The sequence below is a fragment of the Botrytis sinoallii genome (genome assembly GCF_014898435.1).
Source record: "Botrytis sinoallii strain Bc 23 chromosome Unknown BSIN_012, whole genome shotgun sequence".
Classification (NCBI taxonomy): Eukaryota; Fungi; Ascomycota; class Leotiomycetes; order Helotiales; family Sclerotiniaceae; genus Botrytis; species Botrytis sinoallii.
The window spans coordinates 690,000-714,749 of record NW_024066039.1 but is presented as its reverse complement, the minus strand read 5'-3'; the positions used below and the strand labels follow the sequence as shown (position 1 = coordinate 714,749).

The window sequence follows — 24,750 nt, the reverse complement described above, 5'->3', positions numbered from 1 at the left end:
ACTTCTATCAAGCAATGCCTCCAATCAAGCCCTTGATCTATGCGGAACTTCTGTCAAACATTCGACAGATATCTATCCTGGCGTTCTTGGACACACCATCTGATTCTTCTACAAAGGCTGAATTATTGGCCGATGGAACCATATTGAAATTGAACCATGCCGAACAGGATATTCGACTAACGCTTCCCAGTCAAGTGGTATCAAATTCACCACTACGAGAATTTCCTCTTGGTAGCCTTGAATTATCATGGCGTCTTCCTTTGGCAGGAGACTTTCAAAGAGCTGATGTAGACATTTCACAAACCATTGAAGCACCATGGTCCGCAAAAGATATGGTTATTGGTAAACAGTTTTTTGAATGCCGCAGGTGCTCTACGACTATCGTGGAAGCAGATCGTATCAAAGAATGGAGGGATCTTCCAAGTGAAGGTTGGGCAGAAATGATGGATTTCTGGCATTGTCACAAGCCATCGGACCATGCTGACCACAGTCATGAAAACGAGAATTTGGCTTCAACAAAAGGTTATGGAGCAAATACGAAGTTCAATGCACAGCCAGGAATCGGTTTCATGGATCATTCAACCCTTCTCTTGGCGGAAACCGATTGTGAGCTTTCTCTAGATGGTAGCGAGGTAAATTATAACTCTTTCTCTATCTTCATTTATAGTCCTAGTATATGTGGGTACCAAGAAGGAGACCAGGCGCTTCTCCATAGGCTGGTCACCGATACAAATACCCAATATTAAGTACTTGCTGTTGCTCTGCTCCGGCAGCAGTCAATGTTAATTACCCTCTTCTTCAGATTATGGGTTTCTAACTTGATTGAAGGTCTTCGAACCTTGGTATCCTCATCACCGTATCTTCTTTGAGATTCTAGAAGTCATGGGTTCAGCACAAGTGACATTTATCTAGCGTATTCTGCATCAAGCAATGTTCAATTAGCTCATTCATTTCTAACTTCGGTTTCACACACAGATAAAGCTTCCTATAAAATGTGAATTGTGTACCGCTACGATTGGAATAAGTGATCCTCAAAACGAAGGAATCCGACTTTTCAAATGGAGTTTGCGCATGGGAACTTACGAGGGCTCTCCATTATCCAATCCTTCGGATAAGCTTCTTGAGCCATCGATGGCCAGAATCCTTTCGGCACAATTATTGGGAATAATGAACTCATCTTGTGTTTCCCGTGTGAACATATTGCCTTTGAAAAATCCAGCCGATGTTGGACTAATAGAGTGGGGATGCCTTAGTATTTGGATCTTCAATCCCTCGATCAGATATACTACTTCATACTTCTACCATCGTAGGCGGATGAGTATCTCGGACATACCTGGTAGACCTGGAATACTGGCTATGAAAATCCTTTCGAAGCCCTTTTCTTTGGCCAAGTATCCATCGACAAATGATGAGTCTGTGGAGGAGCTAGAGTTGCCAGGAGAAGTGATACATGATCTTAAACATTACCTAGAAGTGAGTACAATGCGGTATCTACCACCTAGTGCGAGGAAATTTCAGGAGTGGAATGTATCATTTTTGGATAGGCACGAAGCAACGACCTGAAAAGACAGAAGACTAGTATTCCTATGTATTCCAGTGCTGGAGATTACAGCTTCAAGCTATAGCTTTGTTCTGCTGGTGGAATCGGATACCACTTGTTGAAAATAAACTCGGGATCATACTTCCTCTTAATCTCTCTCAATCTCGCATAGTTCTGTCCAAACATATCCTGAGTCTTTTCCGTTCCACTTCCCAAATTAGGATTCGTGAACTTTCCAGACCCTTGATTTTTAACTGCTTCCTTGACTGGCCCAATCATCCTCTTAATTTCCTCTCTCATAACCGTATGCGAAACTTGAGAACTATCATACTGTGCCTCCATAGTAACAGAAACCGTCTTTTCTCTCGCCGCCAATGCAGTTTCCGATGCAGGGATTGCACCAGAAACCTTGTAAGAACGCATATCGATTATGATTCGTGAAGGTGCCAGTGCATCTCCGTGCTTGTTGTGAAAATCATCGAATTCTTGTATTAATTTCCCCATGATTTCGACATTGAATGGATGGGGCATAAAAACGCTCGTACTTGAGAAGTTCTGATGGTTTGGCGGTTCATCTACGAGTCCTGATGGCTTGGTTGTGTTGGCAAATGGCTTCATTGATACCGCCGACATTACAGGCTGCAAATCCCACAACGGAGCGGTGAGCTTTCGTGCTTCTTCCTCGGATCCATCATAGGATATGATACAGATGGGGTGAATGCCAGACATTGGCACAGTTGGGATCTTTGTTATCGCCAAAAAAATGCGTAACTTCCCGTCAGTTTGCTCTGTTACCTCTTGCATGGTGTCGACTAATTCAAGAAGTGCTTTCGTCTTCTCCGGCCCATATACTAAAGGACCACTAAGAAGTGTATTAGCTCTTCCACTTATCTCACCCGCCAATTCCTCATGCACGCAGTCAAACTTACTGGCATACGTCAACTTGCTTATGCACTCGATACGTAAATTCAACCACAATACCAAAGTTTGGTCCTCCTCCTCTGATACCCCAGAATAGATCTGAATTTTCATCTTTGGAACAATTTAAAACGATCCCATTGGCAATTACAACACGGGCCGAGAGTAGATTATCAATCACGAGTCCGTATCGGTCAGTCAGAGGGCCTGAACCACCGCCTAGAGTTAGACCTGCGATTCCTATCTTGAGAGTTAGATATGACAGGGAAAAGAGGCTGATGGTGGGAAATTGGAATTCGAAGAAGGAAGAGAAGGGGGCTATACCTGTATCACTAGCTAGGCCCATGACCACTGATAATCCTTCCGCTGTACGACATTAGTCAATGTCCATTAGTATTAATTCCCTTCAATGTATAGACAATGATCATGTTCCATTTGAATGATTGCCCACTAATCTCCCAATCAAACTCAAACAATCAATCATTACTATTCCAATCCAACTTGTACAATCCACAGGGACTCAAGAATGAAAAATCGAATAACATAGCACCACTTTACGTACCTTGAAGCGGAGTTTCCAAATCCGCAGCTCTACAACCACCTTGTGCTGTAATTTTAAGGTTCTCCTTATCGATGCTTACTTTTCTCATTTTTCCAAGATCTAGAGCCAGAGGTTAGCAAAACTCTTATCCCTTTGTGTTTCTTTCATTCGGAAATATGAAAAAGAAGCGAACGCTGGAGAACGGAACTAGAATATACCAATGATTACGCCATCACAGGAACTAGCGCCATAATAACTGTGTCTTCCTCCGGCGACGGTAAAATCGAGATTGTGTTTCTGGATGTAGGAAAGAGAGGCGATGATGTCGTTTTCAGAGTGGCAGAAGATTATTAGGGACTAGACGGTTAGTTCGGAGGGAATAGGGAGAGTAGAGGTAGGAAGGATGGATGATGATTGGGTGTTAAATTCGGTTTGAGGAAGCCAAGGGACTCTTGGGGTTGGATTGAAGGATACAGTCTCGGTTCATCAAATGAATTGTGAGAATGAAACTTCATTCTTCATTATCAATTCAGGCACACGGCCAAGAATAATGGCCAAAGTTCAATATTCATACAATTATTACTATGCACATTTGATTGCCGCATTTTTTCCTTCATACTCTTTTTCACAAGTTCTTCGGAAATGAAATATAAAGAAGCCCAATACAACTCACAGATTCCTTGATAAACGCTTTATTATATCTGTCAATCGCATTCTTGTAGTCCTCGGTCAGTTCATCATTCTCGGGCTTGAAAACAATTTCCCCTTGCAAAGATGTTTGTAGTGCTTTAATTGATGGGTGGGTAGGATGAGTTGGCAAAGAAGAAAGAGATTCGGATGTCGAACCCTCAGTCGATGGAGACATTTTGAGATGGTTTATGAGCAAAACGTGATGTTTGAATGAAAGATGAGATGGTGAAAAGTACACCACGGGATATCTAGGAGAATTTATATAAGCCATGATGAAAACCGTGTAGATGCATATCTAACAATAAGCGAGTGTTGGCAATCCACTATATCACGCATTTAACATCACTCCAACAGTTACACCCCAACAATTAAGTTTCGTTAGTGACTTCGTGTGCCGCGAGTTTGTGGCGTAGCTAATTGTTACAACACAAGATACAGCGGGCTAGTAGCCAACTGCATGTGTTGGTGATTAGTGAGGTGAGATTTCTTGATAAGGGGAATTCGGAGGGAGGTCTCACTCCGAATTTCGAGATATGAAAGATAAAGCAAGTGTGTGTGAAGTAAGTCTAGTTTAGTCTATCACGATTTGTGGGGAATTGTTGGATGATGGATTCTGAATATGCCCTCAAGTTGACTTCGGAAAAGTCTTCTGAAGTACTCGAATTAGCTGATGAATGGATTTGAAATAGGGAACTTTGGTGGCTGATTATTCAAATTTGAGTGGAATTCGCACAATTTACAAACTTACCATGCATCACCAATGCCAGCTGTTCAAATTGAACTGTCACAAAATCAGATCAAGAGTTCAACGTTCACGAAGCTCAAGAGTCGACAAACAAGATATTCGCTTCAAAGGCGTGTATTGAGTGTCTCCACGCAGGGATATTTCTGATCACTTAGCTCCTCATTTGAGGGTACCCAGCTAGCACCAACGGGGAGGTGTGATCAAGGCTAGCCACCCTATAGACGAATTAGCAATTAGCGGGAGAGGTCATACTTATCTAAAATAATGCTGTGGTGGCCTTCGGTCAACAAAGGCGAGGGAGGGTGTTCGAAAGAGGTGTATCGCTGAGGGTATGTCGCTGAAGATGGGGCCATGAAGAATAAGAAGAGAATCGCTGGTGGACTAAATGTCCAAAGAGAAAGGAAATCGCTGGTGGACAAATGTCCAAAGAAAAAAAGGAAATCGCTGGTGGACCAAAGGCCCATACAAAAGAAAAAGAAAAAAAAAGGAAATAAGAAAGAGTCACTGGTGGACTCGGGATCCAGGGGAAAAAAAGGTCCTGAAGTGAGAAGGGAAAGAAGAATGGCTAGAAAAGTAAGCAAAAGGCGCAAATGTTTTTGGATTTTAGAATTTTTATATTTATTTTGGATTTTAATCGCAAGATTACCCAGCAGACCAGTCCGGCGTTAACAGGAATGTTCATCCGAAGGTTACGAATAGCCAATGGCCTCATAGGTCCTTGGATGTCCCCTAGCAGGATCCCGAGACTGGTGGCCCGAGGTAAAGGCTCCCCTTCCCGTAGTCCCTGGTCCCTCCTTAGTCAGGTACCCGGCCAAGGGTCCTGAGGCTGGCACCAGGTGTTCCAGTAGGAGGATACCGCGAAAGTTTATGGAAAGCAAAGAACGCCAGAACTCCAGAAAAAGAGAATACAACCACTCAAAGTAGCTATCGACCTGGTAGATTCAATTGAATCACTCAAGGTAGCGATGGACTTGGTATGTTGTATATGGATCTAGAGAATGTCTCAGAGTTTGAGATCGCCTAGCCTAGCGCTCTCATCCTCTGAGTCATCCTCTAAATCCCAGGTAGGTGGATTGATGAGGCCTCCGTGCAGAATGTAAGGGTACTTGTATTTGGGATTGCTGCGGTAGATTAGCTCCCTCTGAGAGAGAGCCAATCCATAAAAGGGCTCGGGTTTCCTAAAAGAAAGGGGCGATGGGTGTTCGGGGCAGGGCAGGGGCGGATCTCGGTATTCCCAACCCGGATATCCTGGAATGGTCTGGTGGTTTCCTGTATTGCACCAGGATTTCTTGCAAATGGAACAGGTCCATTCGCCTACCATGTCTATTCCAGGGGTCTGGTTGGGTTGATGCAGGATAGCATCATCGTAAGGGATCCAGGAGTCAGCTGGTTCCTCTGGGTCGAATGGACGGTATTGGTGGAAGTTTTTCCCGTAATATTCCCTGAAGTGTACCTTCTTTTTTGCTTTTACCTTCTTGAACTTGAATGAGAGTGGGGCGGAAGGGCAAACCTTCCAATTTTCCAGTGTCCTTGGAAATCCGTGGATTTGCATGCGGTCAACGACAGTGGAGGGCCTAAGGCCGGGCCGGAGGATTCCGGTGAGAATATGTCCGGTATTTGTAGGTACCGGGGCCTGTTTGGCAAAGTCCAAGGTGAAAGAAGGATCCTCGGCTGAATAGTCAATTAGAAAAGGTGGTGAGAGGCTATACTCACCAGAAGGAACGGCATTGCTGGAGGTGGGCGCAGCGGGGGTTGAGGTTTCGACTTGTGGGGTGGCGAGTCCGACAAGTGCGAGGGTGGACTTAAATGTATTCAAGAAGAAAGACATAATAAGCTGAAGAAGAAAGGAAAAGAAAAAGAGAAGGATTGAGAGGGAAATGCGTGGAATATATAGACAATGGAACGGGTAGCTTGAAAGACGTCATCACTTCACACAACTTCGCTAGCACTCGCGACTAATTGCAATTTCGTAACACTTAGATTTACAGACGAAAATCTTATTGTTGATCCCTCATCCACCTAATATCATTGCGTATAATCAAACGACGATCAAACAATGGAAGGCCCTGGATACTCTGATCTACTTTGAATGCTAAATTTATTTGAAGTGCCAAACCACTTCGAGACTTTGGATCAATTGAAACCCTTATACTTTTACAGAAAATGGATACTTATGATTTAATGGACTTAATTTAGGACATTGAAGTATTGTGAAATGTTGGAAGTGCACCGATTTGAATTACTCAACACGTCTCAGATATTAACATGATGTTAGACAATAGGTTTAATTAAGATGTTGACTTCGTACAAGAAATTCACTCGGTTTGAAAGATTGAGCTCATTTGGAATATACATCTCAATTCGGAGTTCGAAATTATTTGAAATACTGAGATTGTGTGAAAGACTCAATTTCCGTGAAGCTTTGAGCTCATCTAAGATACTTATTATGAGCTGGCTTAAGATGTTGAGTCACTGGAAAGCAAAATGATATCTGTGAGTTATTTTGTCTATGAGGTATTGAATTGAAGCTCATGTACTTCAGTAAAGCATTGAAGAAGTCTGAAGAACTCGCAGTATTCCGACGATCGAAAGCCTTGAAATAGAATCTACTTGACAGAGAACTAGAGCAGCGCTACCAATTGAACCTATTAACTACTTTTAATGTGTATGGATGTAGACCCTAGCTTTATGCATGAGTACCCGACACTACTCTATGCGATAACCATCACTAGCATCCTAGATAATGAAAAGGCAGTTTAGGTAATTACCACTAATTTAGCGAGACAATGACATGTGATATTGTTGACGATCGAAGAATAACGTCACTACTTTTCCTTCACTGACATCCAAGACTTTAATTCCACTAAACAAATCACTAGTTCAACTGGCAGATAATGATGTCATGTACTACACTAGCGATTTTAGTGAAAGCCTTGAATACTCAAATTTCAGTTTTCGGAAAGCCATTGCATGGCAGTGGTTTTTAAATAATGAGATTCAAGTATAGACTTAAGGATTCTACTCACTCGTGATTGACAAAGGCATATTTCGAGAGTTCCTTACAAAGATAAATTAACTTATAGCTTATTCAATTAAGGCAGAAGCTAGTAGCTGCTAAGTGCGAATGGTGTATTGACGAGTCGACAATCGTTAATCGGTACTTACAGATTGGCCGGGTGATCAGCGATAACCTAAAGATTTGTTAGGATATACCTGGTTGTTAAAAGCTCGTAAATATGCAACAAAACTGTACGAAAGTTTGATTGGAGGGGTAATTAGGCGAAATCAAAAAGACGTATAAAAAGAAAAGGGATGAGAAACCAAGCGATAATTGACGGATTCACTCTAGTATGAAACCATTTTATAGACGTAACCTAGCGTATGAGGCTCCTTGACATTTGACACCTGGGCTGAGCTATGTAAATTGTGGGTTAGCGATGTGGAACAAAACGATCTCATACTGCATGATTGAAATACTTCAGTCTAGATCGTTCCATACTAGATTCAAACTGGTAGCCAGACTCTGCCGGGCAGATTCTACCCGAACATTATTCAGACACTTATTAGGATATACCCTGTTAAATACAATCTCAGATGTGCAACAAAGGTATCCTATGCAAATTTAGGAAATTTGATTGGATTATCCTAGTTTTAGAAATCCCCTCCCTTGGCATCAATCTTTGGTTGTAGCGATCGATGATTCGTTGAAATATCATTCAGAGCCCTGACAACCTAGTCCAAGGTCTAAGTCTAACTTCCGGAGGGGACAGCAGACTGCTAAGCTCTTTGATGCCTTGTTTACGAGAAATTTTTACGAAAAATCTACAAAACTATGGAGGAATTCTATTTCTGCGAGATATTTGGCTGGAAGAATTCTGCAAGGCATTTCTAAAAGCATGAGGAGATGTTTCGACGGCCTTAATTCAAATACAACTCTTGGGGAAAAAACTTCAAGTCGCCGGATCCGTGAATAACACCGGATTTTCTGACAGGCTACGCCAGCTTATACGAGTTAAAGCAAGCTTTTATAAACGGAGAAATAATGAGGTAATTGGAAATGAATGTGAATTGAAAACTAAAGCATGCTCTTCGGGCGCAACCAGGATCTACCAGACGAACGCAACCAATTGAACATTTGACACTGACAGATTCTCAATGCATCCCAATTAAAAATCAACTCACAGTGCACAATATCAATGTTTATAGAAACAGCAGGCCTTTAAAATACTGATAAGTATTGACTTTGCACTTGCAAATGACAAAGCCAAATCAGTACCGTGAACACATCGCTCCATGGTAGCAACTAAGATTGATAGCCTTACTACTCTTAGACATCAAGAATTGCTCAATCGTTCATGAGGAATGAGAAATGTTTACATTTAATGACAGAATGGGGTATGACTACTTCTAAGTAGAGTGGTATCAATGAGTTTCAGAAAATCTTGCACACAAAAAGGTACTCGGGATAACAGGTGTTGTTAAAGGAGACGACCGAAAATTCTCACCGCCCAAAACTGCCGCAAAATCCTTAGGCTTAGCTTACATAAACCACTTAACGCGCCCAAAATCTCGACGCGTCTCACAACTCCAGATAGGTAAATGGAAATGTTCTTTTTATTATAAGCCCATTCCCAATTCACGGTCAACAATTTTCTCAGCACCACAAATATCCTTCGCAAAGATGTCTGACTATGAAGATGACATGGAAATTGACGTTGCCCCCAACGCGAGCGATTCAATGATATTTGGCTCCGATGCTACGACTTCAAAGGGCAAACGGAGCGCAGCAAATTTACCTGTGGAAGCAGAAGATAGTCTTCCATGGTAAGTCGGATCAAGTTAAAGATCTGAAATCACTCTGCATACTAATACGCCACCACAGGGTCGAAAAATACCGTCCAGATACTCTAGAAGATGTCTCCGGCCATCAAGACATTCTTGCTACTATAAACAAATTCGTCGACACAAACGTATGTCTTCTTGCTCTAAAAATCCTTCCCACCCTAACATTCCCTTCAGAGACTTCCTCATCTCCTTTTTTACGGCCCCCCCGGAACCGGTAAAACCTCCACCATCCTCGCCCTCGCCCGTCGCATCTACGGATCCAAAAACATGCGCCAAATGGTCCTCGAACTCAACGCCTCAGACGATCGTGGAATCGAGGTCGTGCGCGAACAAATCAAGACATTCGCCTCTACCAAACAAATATTCGCCTCGAAATCTTCCTCCACATCACCCGGCGCATACAAATTGATTATTCTCGACGAAGCAGATGCAATGACTTCCACGGCACAGATGGCGCTGAGACGAGTGATGGAGAAATATACTGCCAATACACGATTTTGTGTGATTGCAAATTACACGCATAAATTGAGTCCGGCACTATTAAGTAGGTGTACAAGATTCCGATTTAGTCCGTTGAAAGAGGCAGATATTCGGGTACTGGTTGACAAGGTGATTGCGGAGGAGAACGTGCAAATTAATGCTGAGGCTACGGATGCTCTGGTTAGACTGAGTAAGGGAGATATGAGACGGGCTTTGAATGTTTTGCAAGCTTGTCATGCTAGTAGTAAGTTCTCATTTCTATTTTTGTAAAGTTCGAGGATGCTAATATGAGGCAAAGGCACTCCAATCCATATCCAAGGCACACCCAAGATCGAAGAAAAAGATATCGTTCGGGACCTCATCACCGAAACTACTATATACGACTGCATCGCCTCTCCCCATCCAGCCGACATATCCAAAATCATGAACACCATTCTCAAAACCACCGATGTTAAATCCTGTTTACAAATGATCAATGCGGTAAAATCCACACAAGGACTCGCATTAGCAGACATCATCACTGCTCTCTCCGAAGAGCTCACAAAACTGGATGTCCCAGCAAGCGTTATGATAACTTGGCTGCAAGGATTAGCAGAAGTCGAATATAGATTGAGTGGCGGAGGAAGCGAAGTCATACAGACGGGAGCATTGGTCGGTGTGGTAAGGGAGGGCGCGGAACTTATGAAATAATTAATGAATATCATTTGTAATATGATTGTATTGCATCATGGCTATGGAGTTTGATGGTTTGGGTAGACTTCTGGGGAATTAATAAGGTGTCTAAAATAAACTAACCTGGTGAGCCTAAGGTTAACAATAATCAATAAATTTCCCCATCTCACGATTCACAATAACCTCACAGCGTACATGGACAGCAATTTTTACACACCTCTAACTGTGTGAAGCAGTTTCTTATGTTCCCAACTCCCTTCCCACTTCTTCCTCTAGAAATCAGAACAAAGAACAAGGACTAAAACTTCTCGAATTTTTTGAAAATTATATTCGCTCCATCAGCCTCTCGCAAAAAGTAAAAAGGTATAGTATAACGCAGTATAACGTAATCGATACAATATTAACGGGGAGATTATTAAGTATGCACAATTCCTTCCGCCTTTTCCCGTTCCTCCGCCCACCCTGCCCTTTCTCTATCTTCCATCTTCCATCCCTTCATCCCTTCACACCCCTGGCTTATTCATCATCGACTACTGACCTGCCAAATAGTTGGCCGCCTAAAACATTTCATAATTAGCATTTGTATGTTCGTTTCAGAACCCCGCAACCCCTGAATCCAAAACCACCTGGACAGAGAAAGAAAACTGAAAAACTCACCCTTTCCAAATTATAATCATACTTCTCCAATGCCGCCAAAGCATCATTTCGCTTATATCCCATCCCTGTAAGATTTTTTAAAATTGGATCGTCATGTTCACCACCTTCTGTCAGTGCTCTTCCAATTTGTGGTCTCTCTGCCGCTGCTCCAGTTAATGTTGTTCCTAGATTCCAGGTTAGCCATAGGACACGATTGGCGTTGGGATAAAAGTCCTTCCACTCCAGTGCGGCGGGTCCGTACAACGGACAGCGCTATGATCCCTGGGTTCCCTGGAGGGAGGGGAGGAGGAGGGGGAGGAGGAGGAAATCCATCAAAACAAGGACTTGAATACCTACCAGCATGTTCTGTCTCTTTCGAGGCCGTACCGCTACCATTACCCTGGCCAGAACCACTACCTTCAGCACTTGGTCCATCCAGACCAGCGAAAATTGCATCCCAATCATGATTGTCGTTCACGGCAGCTGGCGCAGCAGTTTGTTGTGTTGGAGACGCAGTGAAGTCTCCAAATCCAGAACCGTCACCACCAAAAGCATTGCTAGAATGATCTTGTTGTTTAGATGATGGTGGACTATCAAACATGGGATTGAAGTCATCTAAACCATTTCTCGATTCGTGGATAGATGAAGCTGCATTGGCAAATTCATCATCTGCTTCACCTTCTTTGGCATCCTCAAGATCATCGAAGTCGTCACCGAAGTCATCATCGAAGGGGACCTTGGCGGGCGGGGCTGGCTGTGTTGGGGCTCCAAAGCTAGTCTGGGGAGTGGCCGCTGCAGAAGACGTAGAATGTTCAGGAGATGGAACTTCTCGAGAAGGAAGAAGTCCAGAATATTGCTGAACTTCCGAGTGTGCTTGATCAGCCGAAGAAACGGCCTTATCATAAGCAGGTGGCGAAGCTTGAGCATTAGGAGTTGGAGGATCACTACCAGCAGTAGGAGCGGGAGCTGGTGCACTTAAAAATTCCTTTGCACTTCCAGTTGTACTACCCGCAGCGTGTAATTGGACAGGACTCTCAGGGGCTTTCCTAACTTGGTCGGGAGAAGCTGGGTTAAAGTCATCTTCAAAACCGCCACCACCAAAGCCATCTTCACTAGCACTATCGCTTTCATCATCAATTTCCAATTCCGAGATGGGAGGGAATTCCTGGCCAAATCCAGATTGGGCTGCTACAGGTGCAGCGGGTTCCACGGAGTTTCCAGTATTTGAACGCTCTGGGGCTTTGCCAGAGCCACCAAATCCTGCAAAGGCTGCATCGAAGTCGTCCTTGGCGGTACCAGATCGTACTGGTTCTTTCGTAGTTGCAAATGGATCAGCGGCAGCTTGCTCACTCAAAGTAGTACCGCCAGTAGGCGTGGCAACAATGTTAGAATTATCATCACCTGGGAAAGCTCCAGGAATTGTTTCCTTGGAATCTGCAACAGCAGGAGATGCGGTCGATCGACGATCGATATCAGGAGAAATGGCCCTAGCTGTTACAACAGGTTCGGCTTGACTCGCGGAGGAGAAACCACTCTGAGTGGTTCCCAGAAAGTTTGTAGGGTTATCAACTCCCGTGGGAGTATCCCCAAATCTGCTGTTTGGGGCAGAAACTTGTCGCGAGGAGCTTACAGAATCGTCGTGGGATGGGAATGGCAAGTAGCTTGAGCTTATTTGTCTTGATGCAGGCATTGGTGGGGGTGCTTCGCCTGAAAGGGATGGAGTAGCAAATCCACCGCTAGTTTGTGGTCGGGTGGGGAGATCTTGCTTGAAGGAAGTAACGGGTGCTGCTGTTTCTTGACGTGGAAGACCAGAAGTAAATGCTGGTCCGAATACATTCTCGAATGAACGGTCAGTCTGCTGCACGGGTGAAGTAGCAAAAGGAGAGCCCATATCATTATTACTTCCACCAGTTACTTGGCGTTTGAAGAATGGGTTGTTGGCGCTCATGGTAGAAGGTGCTGGACTTGCAACCGATGCAGGACTCTGAGCTCTAGCCTGAACGGGGCTTTGGCTACGAGCCCTAGCTGCTGCTGCAAGGGTTGCATTGTCTTCCTCAATACTTTTGGTCAAATCCGAAGCCTCACCCTTCAGCTTGTCTCGTTCACTTTCATTAGTTGCCAATTGCTTCTTATTAATTGCGACTAATCCCTTCTGCTGACGCGCTTCGGATCTCAACTTCTCAAGCGATGGCTTTAGCTGTGCGATTTCCGCATTAACAACACGCATGCGCTCTTTCAAACTGGCATTTTCCTGTTGATCAGCTTGCAGCGCTGTAACAATTTGCCCATGTTGAGTTTGAAGATCCACAAAAGTCGCTTCAAGCATAGCACTTTCTGTTTGAAGCTTCTTGGTCTCATTGCGCGAGGCAGTTAATCTCTCTTCTAAACTTCGCACATCTTTAACCTCTTGCTCATACGCTGTTCTAAGTTGAGCAAGGCGGGCCTCAATTTGTTGTCTTTGAGAATCGGATTGAGTTAATTCATGCTGTGTTGCGTTCCTCTGATCCTGAACTTGCTTCGTCTGTGTCACTAAGTTTCCAACCTGGTTAGATAAGTTTGCGAGTTCCGAAGTCTCGTTGGTTAATTTGCTGCTAATTTCCGGATCATTGTCTCCAAGAAGATCCTCGCTGACTGATGGTTGCTGCGAAAATGATCGAGAAGGCCCAGAGTTGTTAGATCCTCCAGTGGCTTGTGCAGTGAGGGTGTGTCCAAATGCAGAAGATGGAATGAAAGGCTTAAAGACAGATCCTGTATGTTGTGGAGATGCTTGAATTGGAGAGCTTGGGCTCAAAGGTCGAGCACCATTTCCGAAGGGATCAGTGTTCAGTTGGCGATTCCCACCAAAAGATGCAGAACCTCCAGTTAATTGTGGTGCTTGGATAGGCGCAGGTGGTGGTGATGATAGTGCATCTAGTCCAAACAGATCCTCAGCAGCTGACTTGGGCATTGTGGGTGGAGGAGCTTCAAAAGCTGGAGCTGTAGTCATGGGTGCCGGTCTGACTTGATTTCGCATGCTTGGCGGAATGAGATTTGGAGGTAAAGTGGCTGGTAACGAATCTCTGCCATCCTTTTTACCTCGCTGCTGTCGGATGAGGTACATAGCAACAGCGAACTCATCCATAGTGAGAAAACCAGCTGAATTTATGTCGGCAAGATCCCAAATCTGTGCTAACACCTCCTCTGGAAGTTTCGATTCCGAGAAGAATGGTACAGCTTCATCTCCCGTGATAAAACCCTTACCCGATCTGTCGAGACCTTGGTAAATAGAATCGAATTTCTGTTTATCTATTGGGCTAATCGCCCAATCTCCAGCGCTAGGTGGTGGGATTGGAGGTGTGAATGCAGGTCGACTGAGGGGACTACTAGCCCTTCCATGCTGCCCACTGAATTGTCTTGGAATTGCCGACATGGCACCATTGCCAGTAGATTGACGACTGGCAGGTCCTCTTCGTGTAGCAGCTTCATAAAGACCAGCAGGAAGAATATTGGGCAAGGCTCGTAGTTGTCCGGATTTGAACGAAGCGATTAAATGCATAGCAATCACGAACTCGGTAGATGTAAGAGCTCCTCGTTGTTCCGTATCTGCCAAATTCCATATCCTACCTAGTATCTCATTCGGTAGACCAGCGCGTTCAAAAATCTGCTTGGCAAGTTCGCCTGGAAGAATACCTCCTTGAGCCCCTGATTTCTCAAAAAGTTGTGCATATTGTGATGATTTGTCGGCGGGAAGAGGAGGGACTCGAATTGGACCAGATCCGCTGGGTTGAGGTTGCAAGGCACTGGGAGGAGGCCCAATGGAAGCTTGAAAGCCACCAGTAGGGCTGATATTACCCAAACCTCCATCGAATTTTGGTAGTGGTCCGGGGCGTAGAGCTAATTCAGGGGTGGGATCTCGTCCAGCTTGATAATGGCCAATCAATCTTAGTACGATACCAAAGCCCGCCGGTGTCAGAAGCCCTCGATTCTCCTTATCCGCAATCTGCCATATCTAATAGCCAGAGAGTTAGTTTCATATCGCTCACAGAGACAGCTCACCTGCGCTACACCAAGTAAAACAAGTAAGCCAAGTAAATAGCATAAGACATACCTCTCCCAAAATTCGGGGTTCCAATCTCGTCTTCTCGAAGAATTTAACTGCGACTTCTCCTGTAACAACCCCAATACTTTCCGTATCTGCCTGTCGAAACAATTGTCCAAAGACACGCTTCTCCTCGGGACTTAGATTTAAGGCTGGTGTCGCTGACAGCTGTTAGCAAGTGCATTCATCCACCCGCAGATCCCGTATAGGTATAGCTATTGAATAACCATCCAACACTATCTGCGACAGCCATCAAGCTCCGAAAATAAAGAAATTCTTACCTGGATCGTCGGCCATTCTGCTCTCCTAAGTATTTGCGAACAGTTGTTGAAACAGAAAGTTGTCAATAATCACTGAAGCCGCTTGCGACAATCGTGAAGCTCCTGGAGCATGTAAATGATACCTAAACCGACGCTAACTCAGAAAAGTCAAATACGAGAAATCTCTTTCAAAATTCAAAAAACCAAGGCAGCTTCCTTCCGTACGTAGTAAATATCAAAAAACGTGGGAGTTGGACGGTCTTTTCAAAGTTCAACCTAATGCGTAGGAAGTCGTGTAGTGTTATGATGGTAGCTGGAGGTACTTATGAATAAGAGCGAAGGTTATTAAGGTACTAAGGTTAAAGCAAGGCAAGGCAAGGCAAGGCGGGCATGGACCGGTAATGTACTGAAGTAATAAAAGTACCTACAAATAACTACCTACCTACGAGCCTACCTACCTACCTACCCGTGGACCTACCTAGTACTTTATTATTAGCCACAGCCAACCCAGGCCTCACATTAAATTAGCCAGCAGAAGCGAAAGGCGGAGAAATCGGATCGGCACCAAATCAATTTCCATCATACCATCATCTGCTTCACTTCATTTAGAATGATTGGATAACCTCAACCACGCTGAATCTTTTTATATATCTTTTCCGTGTCACATTTTGCTGTCATCTCGGATCACTTTGCCTAAACTAACATTTTTTATACTTTGCTGTCGTTCATTGTCGTGCATTGTGATACATTAGCAGCTTTATGAGATGTATGACATACAAGACAATTTCATGCATCACTAATGAGGGGGAGATGGGAAATGCATGTTCCTGGTTAGCATAATTGATCATGAACACAAAATCGAAGAATGTCCTTTTTCGAAATAAAAATCACATTTGTCTAGATTTTTCTTATTGGTATCTGTATTGACTACTAGGATTTATGGTATTTGGGATTACAAAAAAGCATTCTGATTAAAAAACAAGAGAAATTCCTTCATGAATTCGTTGAAAGGAGGAATGTCTCTATAGGCTTGCCGGAAAACATGAACCTGTTCCAAAACAAGCCTCAAAGAACATCACACGCTACGATATCAAGTACTAAATAAAGCTCTGCAAATATTCGATCCCATAGGAGATAAACACATGGAACGAGAGAATGATTTAGTACTCAGCATCGGCAACCTCGTCACCCTCAAGAGAATCGGTCGCAACCTCTTCGTAATCACGCTCCAAAGCAGCAAGATCCTCACGGGCCTCAGAGAATTCACCTTCCTCCATACCCTCACCGACATACCAATGCACGAAAGCACGCTTGGAGTACATGAGATCGAATTTGTGGGAAAGGGCGGACCATGCCTCAGCGATAGCAGTTGTGTTTGAAAGCATGCATCTTTGATAGAAATTAGCAAAATCATTTAAAAGGGGGTTACTTTGACTTACACAGCACGGTTAACCTTGGCCAAATCACCGTTAGGAACCATTTGAGGTGGCTGGAAGCAGATACCGATCTTGAAACCAGTTGGGCACCAATCAACGAATTGAATGGTACGCTTAGTTTTAAGGGTGGCCACAGCAGCGTGAACATCGTTCGGTACAACATCACCACGGTACAACAAGCAAGTAGCCATGTACTTTCCGTTACGTGGGTCACACTTGACCATCTGGTTGTTGGGCTCGAAGCAAGACATGGAGATTTCTTGAACGGAGTTGGCCTCGTGGGATGCCTTGGCAGCGGAAACGACTGGGGAGTAGGCAACGAGAGGGAAATGGATACGTGGGTATGGAACCAAGTTGGTCTGGAACTCGTTAAGATCAACATTGAGGGAACCGTCGAATCGGAGGGAGGCGGTGATCGAAGAAACAACTATAAAATATTAGCACGAGGCAAATTTCCTATCTTGAAAACTATCATACCTTGGGCGATCAAGCGGTTCAAGTTGACGTAATCAGGTCTCTCGAGACCAAGGTTCTTTCGGCAGATGTCGTAGATAGCCTCGTTATCAACCATGAAAGAACAATCGGAGTGCTCAAGGGTAGTGTGAGTGGTCAAAATGGAGTTATATGGTTCGACGACAGAGGTAGCGGTTTGTGGTGCTGGGTAGACACAGAACTCCAACTTTACTTTCTTTCCGAAATCGACCGACAAACGCTCCATGAGAAGAGCACCGAAGCCAGATCCAGTTCCACCACCGAAGGAATGGAAAACGAGGAAACCCTGGAGACCAGAGCAGTTATCGGCAACCCGGCGAACCTTGTCCAAAACTTGATCAATCAACTCCTTGCCAACAGTGTAATGTCCACGGGCGTAATTGTTTGAGGCATCCTCCTTTCCTGTAATCATTTGCTCTGGATGGAACAAGTTGCGGTATGTACCGGTACGGACCTCATCGACGACATTTGGCTCGAGATCACAGTAGATCGCACGTGGGACATATTTTCCTTGACCTTTATTTGATATATCCTGTCAGCAATCTGACCCATCATAATATATGTACTTGGACTTGTATGCATACCGGTTTCGGAGAAGAAGGTGCTGAAGCCTTGGTCGGGGTCGGCGGCTTTACGTTCCTCGGTCAAGTATCCATCGGGCTGTAGAAAGATGGTGTAAGTAAAGGTTCGAAAGTCTGCCGAAGGGTATTGTTAGACTTAGAGGTTCTTACCTGAATACCATGCTCAAGACAGTAGAGCTGCAAGAGAGAAAAAACATGTGTCAGTCACACGAGTTCCATGTCAACATCCTACAACAACAACAGTGCGATAACATGTCTTGTCGACTTGTAAACATACCTCCCAGCAAGAGTTTGCGATTTGACAACCGGCTTGACCGACTATAGAGAAACCATATCAGTATATACTTTCCAGCATCAATTTTGTATTTGTTTACAAAATACCACCACAACCCCTAGTTATAGCGGTGTATAGTATGAACACGTCGGAAGAATCTTACCGTTGACACTAATAACTTCACGCATCTTGAATAGTAAATAGGTGAAGAGGTAGATGTAGATTTGAGATTATTTAGAAGAGGAAGATGGTCTTAGCAAGGAAATCTCTTGCAAGAATGTTGCTCAAATATGCTACTTTTCGGGAGGATTTGATAGTGGGGAATTAGGAAAGCACCAGGGGAAGGATGTTGAGGAATTAAAGTCGTCGCTTCTTGAAAAAGTGGAGAGAAAATAAACAACGGGATTTGTATCTAAAGGGGCGACCGCGTTGGCGTTTTGCGGACTAGTCAGGATTGGGAAATTATAGTCAGAGCTTCTAGAATTTACCCACTTTGATAGATCAATTAAGCTCAGAAGGGATTAGTCGCTGTGATTGATTGGTAAAAAGGTGAGCTAGTGGAAAAGAATAATATGAAACACCTCGGGATACGATGGAAGGTACGGAGCAAGATAGACTGACTGACTTCTAGAAGAAACATTGGTAAATACCTAGTAGCTGGACGAGCTGAGCTGGGAGGTCGAAATTCATAATTGGGATGAATATCATCATACGAAATCCAGCACAACACCTTCATTAAAGAAGGAAAATCAAATCCAATACGAGGCCGGATCCAATCCAACCCAATCCTATACCACAATTCCAACGGCAGCACCATACAGCTCCATATCACCAAACCCGAGAATTCCAAAATGCAATACAACACAACACAGCTCCAAACCTAAAAACCACCATCCATCCATCCATCTATCACACCAACCAACCAACCAACCAACTCACTCCCTTCAAGATGCAACCCACCACTCTCCTCCACCACAACCTACCCAATCTCCTCACTCTCCTCCTCCTAACCCACCTCTCCCCCGTCCACGCCAACACCGAAAAAGCCATCTTCCTCGCCCCCTCCGCCCTCAGCATCCCGCTCTCCCACCCCACCCTCTCCGATCTTCACCTCCCATCTCTCACTCCCGACCACCACACTCTGCGCACGCATATCCGCGCCGAGTTTCCCACACCAGATGCACAAAATGGGATTTCGTCATGGTATCTGCTCGATGGGTTGAAAGAGGGACAGCGATACGAAGTGCGAGTATGTTGGGCTGCTACGGTATGATTCTATCCCTATTCCTGTTCCGTTTCCACCTTGCATATCTCGTATTAATGTCACATTTCACATTTCATATTTACACCTATTCCACAACTTATACATCACAACTCCCAAGATCCAAACCCCAATATTTAATATTCCATATATATAAATCTGAATCAAGCTAATTTCTACCTTCCCTCCCTTCCCTCCAGGATCCAACTTCATTTCAGCTTCAAACTTATGATCTACCTACGGTATTCGGAATTTCGGAATTAATTACATCTCTTGCACAATATTCCGAGACTCATCAACCTCTCTTCAACGATCTTCCCGATCCCACTTCCCAAATTCAAGATTTGGATGCCAGACACAAGCATAAAGATGCTACCTCGTCAACTTTATTCCTCCAGATTTATGCAGCAGCCGATTATTACACCATGAACCAAACTCTGATGGAAAATGTTCCACCCGTTTTAATTGATATAATTCTCGATCCCTACATATTGAATCTCCTACCTCAATCATTAGTACCAACAATCGCCTATATAATTTTATTAGCTGTTGGCAGTTGGTATATTTCCCGATACGTCATGACATGGATATACAAAATAGGCACTGAAGAATTGGATCATAAGAAAGATTTATGAATAATCAGCAGGCTATCATTGTCCTATAATTATTTGCCATCAAAGAAAGCCATGCAAGTTTTACATTTACAGGATACCATATCCATTCTATTCAAAAGAAACCCGACCATCCCAAACACACCAATATTTTTTAGATTGCTACCTGTATTCATCATATCATAACGCGAGTAGAAAAAGCATTACCATCCTGGTTGTCCAGGATAACCACCTGAAGGAGGAGGAGGGTAACCACCAGATGAACCACCTTGTGAGCCATGTTGTTGATGTTGACCATGGTGAGGATGGCTGCCATGTGGTACAGGGGGTGGACCACCACCATACATTCCTCCTGACATTTCTGGACCAGGTGGACCACCATATTGATGTTGTTGGTGCTGTCCATGCTGTTGATGTTGAGGTGCACCATATCCACCTGGAGAACTTGGACCAGATCCATAAGCTGGAGCTCCTGGGTATTGATTATGTTGTGATTGTGGTGCTTGTCCGAATGAAGACTGATGTTGAGGGGCACCATATTGTGATTGTTGACCTGGAGCGCCATATTCATGTTTTGGTGGCATGCCATGAGATGGGTTTTGTGGATCATATTGATGTGATGTAGCAGATCCTTGAGAGTAAGAAGGTGCATGTCCTTGAGAATAGGACTGTGACGACGGAGTGTGTGTAGCTCCTTGGCCATAAGATTGCTGTGCAGGAGCTGGAGAGCTGTAACTATTTTGGCTTGCACCACCTGGTTGATAGGAACTTGGAGGAGCAGCACCAGAATAGCCTCCTTGGCTTCCACTGCTATTGTTTGAATATCCAAAGTTTCCACCACCCTGCTATTGTAAAAATTTTTTAGCTCAATACCATAGTATGAAAGTAATTTCACTTACAGATTGACTCTGATGACCAAACATTCCTCCCAAACTCCCCATCAATCCACTTCCACCACTTTGTCCGTGTTGACCACTCTGCGAACCAGAATGATTCTGATTCTGATTTTGCGCGTTATCTGTTTTCTTTCCACCACCCAATAGACTGCCCATCAAAGCACCTGCAATACCTGATGAACCACTTCCACTTGTCGAATGCGAATTGTTATTGTGACCTGATCCGGATGATCCACCTCCAAGGAACGAACCGGCGAGTCCGGCGATACCTGATGATCCACCTCCACTTGTCGAATGCGAATTACTGTTATTGTGACTTGATCCGGATGATCCTCCTCCGAGGAATGAACTGGCGAGTCCGGCGATACCTGATGAACCACCTCCACTCGTCGAATGCGAATTATTATTATTGTGGCTTGATCCAGATGATCCTCCCCCAAGGAACGAACCGGCGAGTCCGCCTAGTCCTCCCAATCCACCTTGTGAACCGGAACTACTACTGCCTCCACCAAGAATGCCTCCGGTTTGTTTCTTAAGATATTGGTTTGTGATGAAAGACTAGTACCGAATAAGACATTAGCATGATGCGAGATAACCATCCCAGATTAAAGCACATGAGAAAGAAACTCACCCCGATACCTCTCTCTCCATCACCGCCCGCATTCTCCCCTCCAAATCCTCTGGTTCCATCACCGCCCATCTCCTGCGCATGGCCCTGACTTCCATTCTCTCCTGGTAATCCATATGGATGTTCTGTTCCCTGTGGCGTCGCTTGAGGGGTGGGTCCCGTGGGTGCAGCGTGCGTAGGTGTATCCCATTGCGAAGCCCCGGTGCTGAGTTGCACGAAATAGTATTTCTTGGAGTTGCCATCCCATTGGGCGATCCAGCCAGATGGGAGAGGAGGAGGTGCGAAGGAAGGCCCTTCTTGGCCGGGTCTGTGGGGATGGTGAAGAGGTTAGTAATGTTCACATGTGAGCGGTGGTTGAGATGGACAGTTGGGCAGAGGGAAAGGGAAAGAAAAGTGGAGGGGTTACGTTGAAGGTCCTGTCATTTTCGCAACTGTGTTTGTATTTGTGTGATGTGATGGGATTTGCGACTCGAGAGATGATGGGGTTTGAAAATCGATGGAAAAATCAAAATCGATATTGAAATCGAAGATGTGGAAATCAAATGGATGTAAGTAATAAAAAGGTATGTTAGGTAGGTCCGGGTATGTATGTCTGTTGGACAAAAGGTGGTCCGCATAGCCCCGCCACTATTTGTTCATATGGATGTTTTATTCAGCCACACAATTGATAAGTGAATCTGACTCTTTTCTCAGCTGGACAAGGGAGGTTAGGTAGGGATTTTATATAACATGACTACTTTCTCACGAGGATTTATTGTATATACGGGTGTATATATATATAAATCTATATCATATATATTCATCTTGACTGTATCTTCTTAATTAATCTCGTTCTTTTCGAGAGGGAGGTGGTAATGTTTTACAACTAATTATCTATCTGGGTATACCTACCTATATGGAAACTACCACCATCTAAATAGTCTCAACCAATTAAAACCCTCCTCATTTCGTCATTTATAACATTTGTGGCTTGAATCTTTTTGGTGGCCGATTTGGATGGAAAATCAACTTTCCCATCATCGTGAATTCATCACCCAAATTGGTGAGAAACCCACCGCTGTTTAGTTTAGATAGGCAAGTGCTGCACTACTAGATAGGTACACAGATAAATAGCAGCTAAGTCATGGATCTATTGAGTACCTAGTAAGTTAGTATAATTTTCTCCTCTGGTTATACTCGCACTTCTTTCTTCCTTTACACTGATCTTGAGTCCGTTCTGTTGATCAACCAATCATCCTTTTCATCATGTCTGCTTTACACCCAGATGCGAATCTCTTTCCACATGCCACTGGCTTGGCTGCCGAGATGGTAAAACAACATTCTAAAGAAGAGCCAGTTAAGCTCTATGCTGGATGGGTATGCGTTCTTCCATTCTCATCCCCATCCCCTTTCCCATCTCCACAACCTTGCACTCACTCACTCACTCCACCCACCAGTTCTGTCCCTTCACCCAACGCGTGCTCCTCCTCCTCCTCGAAAAACGCATCCCTTTCCAATATATCGAAGTAAACCCATACCAAAAGCCCCTATCCCTCCTCAAACTCAATCCCCGCGGTCTCATCCCCACCCTCTCCTACGAAGGCAAAGCCCTCTACGAAAGCACAATCATATGCGAGTTCCTCGAAGACGCCTATCCATCTCACTACCCTCGATTACTCACTCGCGAACCATTCGAGAGAGCCAGATTGAAGATTTGGACCGACCACATCACATCACGTGTTGTACCTGCTTTTGATCAATTTCTTCAGTATCAATCAGTTTCATTGATGGATCCTAGGCTTTTGAAGATTCGCAATAGGTTTCTTACCTCGCTTTATGAGTTTACGCAGGAAATGCATCCTATTGGACCTTATTTCGCGGGCAAAGAACCGTGTATAGTAGATTATGTCCTCGCGCCCTGGGCACTCCGTATCTGGGTCTTTGATTATTTCAAAGGGGGTCTGCATCTTGAGGAATTAGGAGAATTGAGAGGAAGATGGGAGAAATGGGTCGAGGCTATCGAGGAGAGAAAGAGTATTCAAATGACTTTGAGTACGACAGAATACTATTTACCTATCTATGAGAGATTTGCGGATGATGCTCCACAGGTGAAGATTGGGAAGTCGATGGGAGAGGAAGGTGAAATGTTTTAAATGGAAGAGAGAGATAATGATAATGGTTTTCTGATTCTAGGTTTTCTATTTCTACATCTATCCCTGACAACAAATTATATACAATTTAAATACCCCTCTCTTCGATCTTCGCTTGCTTCGCCACTTTGTGCATACGCTCAGCGAGCAAGTCATCCTCTTGATGAACATAATATATTAACTTGAATAAATATTACCATATTCAATAGAACCTCACTCTTCCCGTTTTCCCTGACTCTTTACCACGCTCTCAAATTGATTCCTTAATACTGATTCCCGCCTGATCCTCCACTGGGTCCTCCATTCGACGGTCCCGATGAACCGTTTCCATTCGAACCACTATTTCCCGGTCCATTCAACGAAGGAGGCGATCCAGGAGGCGGTTTATTCCCATTCCCATTCCCATTATTCGATCCCGACAACTGACCACTAGGAGGTGAACCCGAAGCACCCTCATTCCCTCTCTAAATAACCGTTGTTTTCGATATCGGGAGTGCGAATCTATATTCTGTTAGTTTCTTTCTTTCTTTCTCTTCCTAATACTCTATTTTCTGTCTATATCCCTTGTTTTTGAACATTAATATAGAGAGACGTATAGATATACATATACATTGACAAAAAAAAATTAAAAAATACCCACCCATCCACTCTTCTCTCCGTCTGCGTCTGTGTCCCAAACAACGCACCACTCTCCTCCTCAAAAGATTTCCCATAAACCACAAATGGCTCTCGAGCAACTAGATTCTTGGCCACAGATGTAGATGTGGATTCCAGGGATCCTGAGGTTCCTACCGGAGCCGCGAGAACGGAACTCGTGAATGCGACCAGCGCGTAGGTGTAGAGGGTTTGGGTGTGCATTTTAAGGGTTGATTGGGAGTATATAGATATATAAATGTGTGGTGGAGGGAGAATTAGATGTTTATATGTGTATGTGTATATGTATATGTATGTATATTTGTGAGAGTTGTTAGGTAAATGGAATTGAACCTGTCAATCGTATATATATAAATATATATATCACGGAAAAAATCAAACCA

General features: G+C 44.1%; 10 protein-coding genes across 10 annotated transcripts; 4 read left to right on the top strand and 6 right to left on the bottom strand.

Annotated features, from left to right (window-relative positions):
* Positions 1-14: 14 nt before the first annotated feature.
* EAF02_007232 (uncharacterized protein) lies at positions 15-1,563 on the top strand (the record flags this gene model as incomplete). Its single annotated transcript, XM_038903280.1, has 2 exons — positions 15-632; positions 976-1,563. 2 exons carry the CDS (start codon positions 15-17, stop codon positions 1,561-1,563), a joined length of 1,206 nt encoding a protein of 401 aa, XP_038756759.1.
* Positions 1,564-1,606: 43 nt separating this feature from the next.
* On the bottom strand, positions 1,607-3,864 carry EAF02_007231 (uncharacterized protein; the record flags this gene model as incomplete). The annotated part of the gene is made up of 6 exons (XM_038903279.1): positions 1,607-2,402; positions 2,470-2,698; positions 2,783-2,824; positions 3,021-3,119; positions 3,218-3,356; positions 3,673-3,864. The coding sequence occupies 6 exons, from the start codon at positions 3,862-3,864 to the stop codon at positions 1,607-1,609; spliced, it is 1,497 nt and encodes a 498-aa protein (XP_038756758.1).
* Positions 3,865-5,437: 1,573 nt separating this feature from the next.
* Positions 5,438-6,262, bottom strand: EAF02_007230 (uncharacterized protein; the record flags this gene model as incomplete). Its single annotated transcript, XM_038903278.1, has 1 exon — positions 5,438-6,262. The coding sequence occupies one exon, from the start codon at positions 6,260-6,262 to the stop codon at positions 5,438-5,440; it is 825 nt and encodes a 274-aa protein (XP_038756757.1).
* Positions 6,263-9,115: 2,853 nt separating this feature from the next.
* On the top strand, positions 9,116-10,449 carry EAF02_007229 (uncharacterized protein; the record flags this gene model as incomplete). Its single annotated transcript, XM_038903277.1, has 4 exons — positions 9,116-9,258; positions 9,317-9,404; positions 9,454-10,003; positions 10,058-10,449. 4 exons carry the CDS (start codon positions 9,116-9,118, stop codon positions 10,447-10,449), a joined length of 1,173 nt encoding a protein of 390 aa, XP_038756756.1.
* A 512-nt stretch (positions 10,450-10,961) lies between these two features.
* EAF02_007228 (uncharacterized protein) lies at positions 10,962-15,442 on the bottom strand (the record flags this gene model as incomplete). Its single annotated transcript, XM_038903276.1, has 5 exons — positions 10,962-10,988; positions 11,089-11,252; positions 11,425-15,055; positions 15,155-15,306; positions 15,427-15,442. 5 exons carry the CDS (start codon positions 15,440-15,442, stop codon positions 10,962-10,964), a joined length of 3,990 nt encoding a protein of 1,329 aa, XP_038756755.1.
* A 1,123-nt stretch (positions 15,443-16,565) lies between these two features.
* On the bottom strand, positions 16,566-18,376 carry EAF02_007227 (uncharacterized protein; the record flags this gene model as incomplete). Its single annotated transcript, XM_038903275.1, has 7 exons — positions 16,566-16,794; positions 16,845-17,268; positions 17,319-17,849; positions 17,918-17,993; positions 18,065-18,091; positions 18,192-18,232; positions 18,352-18,376. The coding sequence occupies 7 exons, from the start codon at positions 18,374-18,376 to the stop codon at positions 16,566-16,568; spliced, it is 1,353 nt and encodes a 450-aa protein (XP_038756754.1).
* Positions 18,377-19,137: 761 nt separating this feature from the next.
* Positions 19,138-20,084, top strand: EAF02_007226 (uncharacterized protein; the record flags this gene model as incomplete). The annotated part of the gene is made up of 2 exons (XM_038903274.1): positions 19,138-19,455; positions 19,650-20,084. 2 exons carry the CDS (start codon positions 19,138-19,140, stop codon positions 20,082-20,084), a joined length of 753 nt encoding a protein of 250 aa, XP_038756753.1.
* A 179-nt stretch (positions 20,085-20,263) lies between these two features.
* EAF02_007225 (uncharacterized protein) lies at positions 20,264-22,007 on the bottom strand (the record flags this gene model as incomplete). The annotated part of the gene is made up of 4 exons (XM_038903273.1): positions 20,264-20,905; positions 20,960-21,514; positions 21,588-21,891; positions 21,991-22,007. The coding sequence occupies 4 exons, from the start codon at positions 22,005-22,007 to the stop codon at positions 20,264-20,266; spliced, it is 1,518 nt and encodes a 505-aa protein (XP_038756752.1).
* A 390-nt stretch (positions 22,008-22,397) lies between these two features.
* On the top strand, positions 22,398-23,775 carry EAF02_007224 (uncharacterized protein). The gene is made up of 2 exons (XM_038903272.1): positions 22,398-22,940; positions 23,021-23,775. The coding sequence occupies exons 1-2, from the start codon at positions 22,830-22,832 to the stop codon at positions 23,714-23,716; spliced, it is 807 nt and encodes a 268-aa protein (XP_038756751.1). The 5' UTR covers positions 22,398-22,829; the 3' UTR covers positions 23,717-23,775.
* Positions 23,776-23,976: 201 nt separating this feature from the next.
* EAF02_007223 (uncharacterized protein) lies at positions 23,977-24,571 on the bottom strand (the record flags this gene model as incomplete). The annotated part of the gene is made up of 2 exons (XM_038903271.1): positions 23,977-24,177; positions 24,350-24,571. 2 exons carry the CDS (start codon positions 24,569-24,571, stop codon positions 23,977-23,979), a joined length of 423 nt encoding a protein of 140 aa, XP_038756750.1.
* Positions 24,572-24,750: the final 179 nt, after the last annotated feature.

Excerpts from the sequence above, each read along its gene's own strand:
- EAF02_007224 (XM_038903272.1), top strand. The coding sequence starts at position 22,830 with ATGTCTGCTTTACACCCAGATGCGAATCTCTTTCCACATGCCACTGGC. Across the intron at positions 22,941-23,020 it reads TTAAGCTCTATGCTGGATGG|TTCTGTCCCTTCACCCAACG; the intron begins GTATGCGTTCTT and ends TCCACCCACCAG.